General features: G+C 37.6%; 1 protein-coding gene across 9 annotated transcripts in view; it reads left to right on the top strand.

Moving 5' to 3' along the window:
- Positions 1-12141, top strand: part of TMEM63A (transmembrane protein 63A) — a 39479-nt gene that overhangs the window by 10839 nt on the left and 16499 nt on the right. For 7 of the 9 annotated variants that reach the window (XM_038394193.2, XM_043511674.1, XM_043511676.1 and 4 more), the window contains 9 exons: positions 1299-1359; positions 3120-3157; positions 4584-4726; positions 6240-6291; positions 8042-8150; positions 8581-8651; positions 9143-9223; positions 10337-10460; positions 10825-10958. In XM_038394193.2, the coding sequence (XP_038250121.1) occupies positions 1299-1359; positions 3120-3157; positions 4584-4726; positions 6240-6291; positions 8042-8150; positions 8581-8651; positions 9143-9223; positions 10337-10460; positions 10825-10958 (813 nt within the window). The other 2 variants (XM_038394197.2, XM_038394198.2) reach the window with 2 other exon arrangements.

Below are 12141 nucleotides of genomic sequence, written 5' to 3' on the forward strand. Positions count from 1 at the left end.
TCATGTATTTTTCTTTACTTACTTTCCTGTTTAAAATTCTCTCCTGACTTCTCTGTGTGAAACACACCTCTCCTTCCAACAGTCTCTCACTGTAGGACACTGTCAGTAATAAAGCTGTGTGTTTACAGTTGTCATTAAGAACCTTTCTCACTTCTCGTGGGTGAAGGAAGTGGCAGGAAGAAGAAAAAGCAATAGGCTGCTCAAGTCTGTTAACATGTCATCTGCACACTTACACTGTATTTCTGTAGCAGAAGCACTAATAAGAATGCGAGCTATTACTTTTAGCTGTGTTCAAACCCAAGATCTTCCCATGCTGACATAAAGGATACAGCTCTCGACAGAACTTGTCCTGGCTCAAAGGACCTGATTCTGCATTCGTTGAAGTCAGTTAGAGTTTTGGCATTGATTTTAATGGAAGCTGAATTGAAGCTGAATTGATCTTATGATTTTAAATTTCTTGATATCATTTTAGGACACTTAGAAACTAGTGATCTAACTATTGTTGGAAAGTGGGGTTAAACTTGAGCACTGTTGCATTTGTCCTTGAAAGCAGTGGTAGCATAATGTAACATACCCCCAAATGAATCTGTAGGAAGGGCATGTGCATTTTGTGTGTTTTAGTTATGAAATAATTTTGTTTTTCAAGAACAAACTGAAAACAGTAACTTCCTATTTTATTGAAGACGCCAGACTCTCTAATGGCTCTTTGCAATGCTACAGGACAGAAGTGAGCTGGGTGGTAGAGCCCTGGGTGAGAGGTGAATCAGAGGAATTATTGTAATGCTGTAGGGGGAATCTGAGCTAAGAGGCTGAAACTGTTGTGGGGTAAAGGAGAGGAGATGGGGAGAGAAGATTAGCTTTTGTAATGTTGCAGTACAGGTCTGAGCTGGGGAGAAGAATGCAGGAGGAACTCCAGTAAAGCTGAAGCCTGAGTCTGTGCAGGGATGAAGCCTGCAGAATTGGTCCTACCAGGTTCCAGACTACCTGTTTTTTTAAATTGTATTAACATTAGTGTCCCATGAAGTATTCCATCCTTTTTTTTTGTTTGTTTGTTTGTTTTTTTGTTCAGTTACATGCTCTTTTATTTACCCTAAGCTCATGCTTCCTCCTTTTTGAACACTGAATAAAAGGACAAGCTTTTGTAATTAAGTATAATTCTATATACTACAATATTGGAAAAAAAAGAACTTTCTATTCAAGTTACCTCACATAATGACTTGAGAATTGTAAAATCTGGTTTAAGAGCTAATGAGTAACTGCAGCATTTCCATAGTCACTTAAATGTTTTTGTGTTTTAGTGAATCAAGATACCGCCCATTGTCTCTTTCCTCGTCGGTACATGATCCTGAATATGACAGTGTCAGTATTTGAATTAGACGCATGAAGCATTTTGGTGTATGTATGTAAAAATATGCAGGTACAATGGAATCTGCCATAATTCAGTCTTGCACCTAGCATAGATAACCAGACTCTGCTCAGGGGCAATCTCTACAACTCCAACTTAGGACGCAGTAACACATTATGAAAGGTGTGCTTATATTGGGACCTTTGATGGCTTTATGGCATCTAGTTTCCAGCCCTCTATAAACACTGTTATAAACCAACATCCTGTTGTCACTTAAAAATATTTTTTTTTATTTTTGAGAGAGGAATAATAGTCTTAATATTTTGAAGAAATAAAATACTAATTTGCACTTACACCGTATTTTTTACGTTCAAAGCACTTGGCAAATGTTGCCTGCTAATCCTCTCAACATACCTGGTGGTGTTATCTATGTTTTACAGAACGGGAAATTGGGGCATATATGGGAAAATCATGTAATAAGGCCACATATAGTTGGTGGACAAGCTGAACAGAGAAGGAAAACAACTCTTAGGTCAAATTTTAGTTTGGCCTCATCCATGGCTGTTGATTTTGAGAGACTCTTTAAACGGCTATGATTCAAAGTGCCTCAGTCCTCCTATGTTTGGGTGCTGTCCAAGCAATGTTACTGTTTTAATGTTGTTTTAAAGATCCATCTGCTTAATTTAAAAAAAAAAAAAATCCCTGAAACTAAATCACTGTCTGAGCATCTTGCTATTACCAGAAGATTGCTCTTTAATATGTTTTATTTTAAATCTTTCTTCCACTCTGGAGGAACTTTATCTTTTAAATTATTAAATAAAGACATATTTCTCTAGCTTGGGAGTATTCTATTATGGAAAAGGCTTAGGGAACTTAATAGAAAAGAACTTCTTTTCTGTAGCTTTTTGAACCCTAATATGGAATTTAATAGAGAATTATATCTCTTCTATAAAATTCTAAAGGATGGTTCAAAATCTTACATGAATAAGATGTAATTTTCTTTTACCTTCTTCATAGATGGTTAAAATTGAGGTCTTCAAAAGACTGGCTTCATCCCTATTAAATTATATAGGACTCTTCCATGTGGATTTTATTCAAAATTGTAAGGGACCTTTGAAAGGTCTTTAAATTTTTTTTGTTTTGTTCTGAAACTACTAGTTAAATCCAGAAAAGGAGTACTTGTGGCACCTTAGAGACTAACAAATTTATTAGAGCATAAGCTTTCGTGAGCTACAGCTCACTTCATCGGATGCATGAAGTGAGCTGTAGCTCACGAAAGCTTATGCTCTAATAAATTTGTTAGTCTCTAAGGTGCCACAAGTACTCCTTTTCTTTTTGCGAATACAGACTAACACGGCTGCTACTCTGAAACCTGTAGTTAAATCCAATTCTACTTATGGGGCTTGATCCTGAATTGAATTTAATGGGAACAGGACTAGGACTAACACCTATATATTTGTCTTAAAATCACATCTAAGATTTTGCACTTGTTTAATTATTTGACTATTCATCCCTTGGACTTTCTAATGTTTTGCTAATTGTAAATTGATTTTTGGGATGAGTTTACAGCATATGTTCTCTTTGTTTATAGACTATAAATTGCATATGATGCCCTGAAATTATCAAGACCAATTTAGCAGCTCTTTTTTTTTTTAACCTAGTAAGAGATTTAGTTTATATTAAACACTCCTATTAATTGTAAAGATTACAGACACTATTGTTTCTTGGAAGCAATTAACGTTTAGAAGCTAACATACTTTCTCTTTTTTTCTAGGGGTTTTGTTCCTGGATGACATCTGCCTTTCGAATGCAGTAAGTACATGAAGCAGAAACAGTAAGCCATGGTTTACTTTTTCTGACGTGTATATATTTTTAAAATAGGGAGACAGTTTCAAAGATGGAAAGTGATAGACTGTATCAAGGCATGATATGCAGGGATAGAACTGACAGTATATGAGCCCAAACTGGCTCTCATTGAAGTCTGGGAGCACGAGGTGGGTCTAGGATTGTAAGCTCCCATTCTTCAAAGAGAACCATATAAGCAGACCCCCAGTAAAGCCAGTGGGGCTCTAAGCAGGCACAGAGGTCTGCTCACAAGGTTCTCCTTACAGAATTGGTGCTTCAGTAAAAAGGGAATGAGTCTATCCCCAGAACAGTTTCTCAGTACTTGAATATTCAAGATTTGATATTGGTTCTTCGTACCTATCTCCCTAGGAAATCGTAATTATTATTATTTTTTTGGTCCTGTTTGAGTAAACAGATCTTTTTAAGGAAATTGTTGAGGGTGGCTAATAGGGAATTCTCTGGGGCTCCTTTTCCATGCTGTCCTCCATTTTTCTCATTTATTCTCTCCTCCCAAGAACCCATGTTGGACTGATTTTTGTCCTCCTGACAATAAATGTGGTTCCTTGCAAAGCCCTTCAGTGCCTTTCCTTAACTGGTTGGGAGTGGGTCTAAGAGTAACCTGTAGTCACATTCCTCCTCAGTCTTCCCTGGGGCGGAGTATATTTCTGCTGCAGGAGCCCCATCCCAGATATTAAGGTCTAAGTTGAATTCAGTCTTGCAAGACTGCCATGGAAAAACAACATAGGTGCAAAATATGTTTATCCATCTTTTTCCAGGCTGATAATGAAAATTTTACTTGTCAAAAATATTGCCAGCCCAAAGGATCAGAATGTTGCTGACCTGGTTTCATTCTTTGTGTATTCCATAACCCAGATGGGTCAGTAGAAGGCAATCAAAATAAAATCCCTTCTTCCCCTTTGGTGGCACAAAGCGTTTTTCTAGTACTGTGTCTTTTGCTGTGTATTCAGTTGATGAAGATATACATGTGAATGTTGCTGTAAATGCCTATTTGGATTTCAGAATAACCTCTCATTAGTGATTATGTATTCATATCAGCATAAAGATCCTTTTAATACTAAAATGTTACATTTCTTTTATTTGTTTGCAGTATTGTTGTAGCTGTGTTGGTCCCATGATATGAGACAGACAAGATAGGTGAGGTAATATCTTGTATTGGACCAACTTTTATTGGTGGAAGGTATGTGCTATAAGATATTACCTCACCTACTTTGTTTCTCACGTTTACAATAAACCATCCCATATTGGTCTTTTGGTTCTCAGAGTTTAGTAGAAGGTAGAGGTTATAGGGCTTATTTAGAAGTCAGTATTTATAAGCACAATCCAACTGGTAAAGCATCCGGACTGACCTGCTGCCTTTTTGTCCATGGTGTAGTGATGAAGAGATTCGTGAGAAATGTGGTGATGATGCCATGCACTACCTTGCCTTTCAGCGCCACATCATTTGCCTGCTGGTTGCTGTCAGCATTTTGTCTGTTTGTATCATATTGCCTGTCAATCTTTCAGGTGACTTACTTGGTAAGAAAATCTTTTCATCTTCTAAAGATGGGTGTATTCTGTGTTACTGTCAAAGCTCTCAGGAACCTCCTATTGTGATAAACTGGATAAACATAGTCCCCCAGTCTGCAGCGTAATACTATGCAGCTAGATGCATCTGGCAAAGGCCACTGTCAGAAATAGCATGACAGATGACATGGTTTATTTCCCTGTTCTTGTGTAGTAATTCTATGTTTGTATGCCTCAACAAACTTATTGTAATATGGGTGTGTTTGTGTGTGCGTGCGTGCACTACTGCCCTCCATTGGGTGGAACTGGAACTGCTCAGCTGTGTCAGGCCCTCTACTGCTGACAGAGATTCTCTTTTAGCTCAAGTGGCAGGGGGCCTGTTCTTTTTGGAATAGGAGGATCAAGTTCTGATAAAGCTAAAGATATAGCTGCTGCATTAAGTTCTGAGTAGCCACAATGTGTAGCATACTAGGTTGACAAAAATTTGTCACTTTTGTATGTTCATGGTGCTTTTTGCTCTGGTGGTTTAGAGAGTAGCTAACCTTGTGATGTGATTAAGTATTTTATCCAACCTGTGGTGGAAGGTCATGAGTAAGGCTACATTTTAGTCACAGGTATTTTTAGTAAAAGTCATGGACAGGTCACAGGCAGTGAACAAAAATTCACGGGCTGTGAATTTTTGTCTATGACTTTTTACTATATACCCTGACTAAAACTTGGAGGGGGGGAGCTGCAGGGGTGGTGCCTGCGGGTGGAGGCAGCACATGGATCTAGGGGAAGGGGAGTTGCTGTTGCCCTTCCAGGGAGCTCTCCCCTGCCCTGTACCCCAGCCCCGAGCCTTCCCCGCACCCAAACTCCTGCTGTTGGAGGGCTGAGGGGCCCGAGACTGTCCCAGCAGCAGCCAGTGCAACTGCTCAGGCAGCCCCTGGGCCAGCCACACCAGGCTTCTGCAGAAGTCCATGGAGGTCACGGAATGTCACAGAATCCATGATTTCTGTGACAAACACGGAGCCTTAGTCATGGGGTTGTATTTTTTGTTTTCCAGAAATACTATTACTCTTTTTTTCTTTCTTTTCCCTGACAAACCAATGTTTCTTCGGATTGTCTACTTCCTTGTTATCACGATTAGCGATGCTGTTAGTACAGTTGTGGAAATAAGAAGTTTCTGTAATTTGAACAAATATTTGAGATAAAACATCAGTAAAGGTGGGAAATTGGACTAGTCCCCAGCAGATTTTTGCAAACCTGTAGATATCCAATGTCCAAATGTTAAAAAATCAGCTGCAGTTTTCCTTTGCAGGCTGAATGCAATATCTTCTTCTTTTACTCAATTTTAAAATAAAACCATGGTTAGGCCAGCATTAAGTATCTGTCTTATTTTGAATATTTATTAACATTAAATGTGATGAACATCAAAAAGAAATATATTTATGTTTATTGTTAAAGTTTTATATTTTATTTCCTTACACTTTTCATATGAATGCTGCACCAGATAAATAAACCATGTGTTGTCCTTTTTTTTTAGATAAAGATCCTTATAGTTTTGGGAGAACTACTATAGCAAATTTACAAACTGGGTAAGTAAATGTTAGAAAGTATTAGATTATATTTTATATTTGCTGGAAATATTATGCCTTTCTGAGGCTTTCCTTGGTCCTAAAAATATTTATTAAATTTTACAATATGCATGGTGATGGTATTATTATTTATTGCTATTTTATGGGTGTGTAAACTGAAACAGAAGTTATGTGACTCACTTGAGGCTACATAGCAAGACAGTTAAGGTGTGGGAAAGAGAAACCTGGAGTCCTGGTTTCTACAACCTGCTTTTGCTAGACCACATGCTTCCCTTGAATAATAGATGTTGCTGGCAAAAATTTCCACACTAGAAGAAACTATACTTGTCAGTATTGTTTTGATCTCACAGTTTTTTAATAGAATGTATGGTTTAATTAATTAAAATTCTTTCTTACCCCAAACTTATGTGCCTGTCTCTCTTGCATGACTGATTTTAATAGTCTTCTCATTTGAAGAAATGCCATAAAAATAGTTGGATGACTACACACATACAGAATTCTATTATGTGTTGATCTCTTTTTAAAAAAAAAAAAAAAAAATCCCATTCCTAAAAAGTCCAGCTAGGGTAATTGACAACTTGTTATATTTTTTAAGCAACATGATACTTATAAATGGGTATTTAAAAAAGTTTAAAGTATAGAAATCTGTCTCTTATCCGTCTTCAAATAGAGGCTTTGAAACCATATTTTAATCACTGATCCTATTACAGATAAGCAGATTGTTGACAATACACATTTTGTTATGTAAGTTTTGAAAGAGAAACTGACAAACACAGATGGTAAGGGAGTTCAGTAAAGTTAAGGTTGCATAGGCTGTTACATTAGATATGTATATTATTATGTGTATTTTCAGTTCATTCCATTTCACTCATCTTTCCTCAAACGGTCAGTTATTAACCTAATACAGACCTATAATGCATCCGATGAAGTGAGCTGTAGCTCACAAAAGCTTATGCTCAAATAAATTTGTAAGTCTCTAAGGTGCCACAAGTACTCCTTTTCTTTTTGCGAATACAGACTAACACGGCTGCTACTCTGAAACCTAATACAGACCATAAGTCATTCTTTTTCTCTCAATTCTTCTGGTCAACCAAAATCATGTTTTAGATTTGGTTAAGAATTGGGGCCATGGAGAATTCAGCTAGTTACTTTAATGCAGTGAATTGTAATATCTACAGAAAAATTGTCTATAAATCAGCTGTATGGCAAAGGGTGCCTATACACAGCAGGACAAGAAGGCATATGCTCAAAGGCTACCCAAAAAATGTGGAGCTCCTAGAATAGTTGCATTCTTTGGAGAGCTACTATTTCTAAATAATGGACTGGTAAGTCTCATGGTTAGATCAGATACCTGCATGGGCAAAACCACCCATCAACCAACCAAAGACCAGTTTTCCTACCCTAATGCCTGATGAACTGTTGTATTCTTAATGACAGGTTTCAGAGTAGCAGCCGTGTTAGTCTGTATTCGCAAAAAGAAAAGGAGTACTTGTGGCACCTTAGAGACTAACAAATGTATTTGAGCATAAGCTTTCGTGAGCTACAGCTCACAAATGCATCCGATGAAGTGAGCTGTAGCTCACGAAAGCTTATGCTCAAAAAAATTTTAGTCTCTAAGGTGCCACAAGTACTCCTTTTCTCTCTCTTTTTTTTTTTTTTTGTATTCTTAATAGCATTTTAATAGTTACCCATGCAAATGTGGCTCTAAATGCCATTCACTTCTAATGTTCTTAAATGTTATGTTCCACAGCAACAATCTTCTTTGGTTGCACACTGTTTTTGCTGTTGTTTACCTGATTTTGACTCTTGTCTTCATGAGACATCACACCATGTACATCAAGTATAAAGAGGAAAACACAGTAAGTTCATTTACTCAGAGAAATATGCAGCACGTTAGAAGGGGAAAATGCTGAAAAATCAAATACAAAAATACTTTTCCACCCTGCCAAAATGTCAATAGATGTGAATGAATCCATAAAAGGTAAATGTTCTAATATAATAGGTTCTAATCACAGCCAGAAAGACCAGGTAGAGTAAATCACAAGAGGAATAAAAATACACCTGAGATTTTGTTTTGGCCTGTTGCCAATATAGGGACAAATTCAGTCTTGTTGTAAGTGGATGCAACACCCACTGAAGTCAAAGTTGGTCTTCTGTTTTCCATTCTGTTTGTTTATTTAGTAAAGATAGTTTGATGTGCTGTGTCATAGTTTCCGCCCCCCACCCATGTTCCTTTGGGCTCTCTTCCTTCTGGTTGTTGTGAGAAACTGAGATGTTTTTCTTCTACAGGTCAGGTGCACGCTGTTTATAACTGGCCTTCCCAAAAATGCAAAGAAAGAGGCTATAGAAAACCACTTCATGTAAGGCAAGAACTAGCGCGTGTAGGGGAATGGGTTTAAAGCAATGTCATGGCAGTTTTAACTATCCAAACTAGACCTGTCCTTGTTTGTAAACTATTTAAAACCTGTATTTCCGTCTCTGGAAAAATTTTATTAATCTGTTTTTTTTCAGATTAAGAGGATAGAATTCAAATTATCATCTTTTTCAAAGGGAAAAAAAAAGTTAGTTGTTTTTAGTGTTAATGCCAAGGAAGTGGCTGCATATTCACACTAATTTTTTTCATGCTCTCACCTGGCCTTTGCTTGAAAGCAGAGCAGTTAGTGTCCTGTTAATCATAATCACTGTAAATTAAATTACAGCAACTGTTTCCAGTTCTCTGATATCTGTATGTCAGGAGTTTGTGTTGGGAGCTAAATGATTGATTCTGATGTTAATTAGAAATCAGTGATAACCTTATGAGACAGTCTCCATACTGTCCAGTCTCTTCTAACATGTCTCTCTTCCTTTTCAGTGCTGCGTATCCGACCTGTAAAGTGCTAGAGGTCCAGCTGTGTTATGATGTAGCTAGGCTTACCAGTTTGCACAATGAAAGGTTACCTATGTTTATATTCTAGCTATGTTTATTATAGATCTATATTGAAAATATAGCAGAAAGCTTGTAGATGCCAGAGATGAACCTGACCAGATGAATTCAGATCTGAATTTAAAGACTGCTCAGGGGCATTCAGAACTGGGGGTTTCGCTTTAGGCCATCTCCAGTAGGTGCTATACGCCTCACGTGAATGAGTTGCCCTGACTTGGTGATTTGACAAGGCACTATAGTGATTGCCAAGGTACGAAACCTTAGTTTTGAATTATTAACTTTGGGACTCTGGTTCCCAGCACAGTGAGGCTAGGCACACACAGAAGGCACACTCTCAATAACAAAAGCCAGAATGTCCTCCAGACACCTTGGTTTTGTGGAAAGGTTCGCTGAGGTAGGAAGAGTGTAACTTTATTTAAACTTGTATATACTGAAAACTCAATGGATCCAGCACTTTCAATGGATAAGCAGTGCTGGATCCATTGAAACTTGTAGCTGGGTGAGAAAATTAGAACAGAACTCATACTGCTTTTTTTTAAAAAAAATAAATAAAGCAAAAGTGGGGTGGGGGGGGAAGCAACCTCCTTGAAGTATCTTTCCAAAATCTGGCACATAGTTCAAGGTAAGACTTTGACTCTTGCCATGCACCACAAAATAATAATCCTTGGTACTTAGTATTTTAAGAAGGAATTTGTTAAATACAGTGAACCCAGGGTAATCTATAGTGAATGTCCAGAGTGCAGTGTAGGCAGTTCTAGATTAGATCTGGTCTGGCATTCTAAATTAACCGTAATTTGAAATAATTCTGAAAATAAGCACTAGTATTACTGAAGACGCTCTTATTTTAGTGAAAATAAAGAATTGAAGAGAACCCTATTATTTGTACAAATGACGAAAAAGCAGCAGCCAGAATGTTTTATGTGGAGATTTTATTTATTTTTGGGGGGTGGGAGAAGGAAGAAGGGAGTGTAGGTTTATTCCTTGTCTCGTCTATTCATACGACGTTTCTTTATCAATCCTTCGGCTAACTTTGTTTCTCCCAGGATTATACTCTCTTTAGGTTTGTTATTGTGAATCTACTGTTCCAGTGCAAAATCTTATGTATGTATGTTTTTTATCCAGAAAAAAGGCAGAAAAAAGTCTGATGTATTTTACGCATCTGCATGAGAAGAATGGCAGGCAGGTCCGAATCAACCCAAAGCCATGTGGTCAATTCTGCTGTTGTGAAATCAGAGGATGTGAAAGGGTAAGGGATAGTTTCTATCACTGAGTTATTAGCCAGAACAATATAAAACTGCAACAAAAACATGGCAAAGCTTACAGGAAACTTCCTGATTTGTGCAAAGAATTTAGCATCCTCTTTGTTGCATGTTTCAATTTCTGCAACATCCGTCCTGGCAAGTGGCAACTAGAATTGCCAAGAACATTTGAAGTGTGGTCTTGCTGGTACCTCACTATAGTGCAAGAAAAACTTCCTGTTTTTATTCCACGCCACAATATGATTTGTGATCCATAGAATGTAAGGAGGGACTGCAGTTTGTGGAGCTTGTGTTTGATGAATGTATGAGCCATTTGGTATAGATATGTAACAGGAATCAATTTTCCAACAGGTAGATGCTATAGATTACTATACCCAAGTGACAAATAAGCTGATGGAGGAGTACTTGAAAGAGGAGCAAACTGTTCATGATAGCCCACTGGGAATGGCTTTTGTAACATTCCAGGAGAAATCCATGGCAACATAGTAAGTTTTGTGTAGTGTATCTTTTTGTTTTGTGAACACCATAGTTCTGACTGAGCAAGCCCTTACTTGTACACCTAAGTCAGTTTCTCTTTCTTCATCCACTTTCTCAATTTGGTTTATTTTGCTAACTTGTATGCTTTCCCAGAGATGCACGTAGTCCCCAGACTTTGAATTAGAAATCAGCCTAACAAGGAACTGGATAGGTCTGGGACTTCATGGGATAAAGAGCCTTTCATCTAGTCTGGATTCCAGTCTAAGTGAATCTTGGACCCAAATAGGTGGCTTATGAGAGATGAGTTACTGATCTCTGTTCATTTTCTAGTAAGCAGATGACCCAATCACCAAACAACCATCACAGTAGTGCAGACTAGCACCCTTGTTAGTAGCTTCAACAAAGGAGAAGTCAGCAATTGAATCGGCCATAAATACCAAACTATTCTGTCTTTTTGTAGGTACACCCTGCATACTAGGGGTGTGGAACATTGACAGGGTAGCATGGAGATTTTTGTGCTGGCTGTCTTGCATCTGTTTTGTGGATAAATAGGACTTTAGTGAACTTTGTACCGATGCAGGGTAATAAAGTATATATTTGTATAAATTTACATACATACAACTTTGCTTTTTTTTTTAGTTATTAATATCCAGATTACTGAGATGAGGCATAAACTCAATTCAGAGAGACCTAAAGATACAGAAATGTACAATGGCCAGTGTTAGGCAAAAGGCTGAATAGGATACTGTTAAGTAATGATGTTATTACTAACTGATGAAAGGAGAGAGGGTTACTTGACACAACTTCATGTTCTTTCAAAATCCCTTCTGTTTTCAGCATATGGCACAACTCTCATAGTTCAGCTCTGCAATTTACATTTTCTAACTCAATATATGCTTGACATTTACTATAGTATAGTTTATGGACCTTTACTATAATGTAGATATTTATTGACCTGATCCTGGAAGTTGCTAAGCACCCTCAACTCCCATTGAGTTCAGTGGGAGTGATCATGCTCAGCATTGCTGAATTGGGTCATTGGTAGGGAAAATTAACTTAGTCCCATTGTTCTTAGTGGGCTATTAGCTGTCTACCTGTCTCTTATTAATAGCCTCTTAAAGAGGATTAAGGAAGGAGACCAAAGTCTTTATTTTATAAAAATGTGGTTCCTATAGGACCACAGATCATTCT

This window comes from Dermochelys coriacea, chromosome 3 (genome assembly GCF_009764565.3).
Source record: "Dermochelys coriacea isolate rDerCor1 chromosome 3, rDerCor1.pri.v4, whole genome shotgun sequence".
Lineage (NCBI taxonomy): Eukaryota > Metazoa > Chordata > Testudines > Dermochelyidae > Dermochelys > Dermochelys coriacea.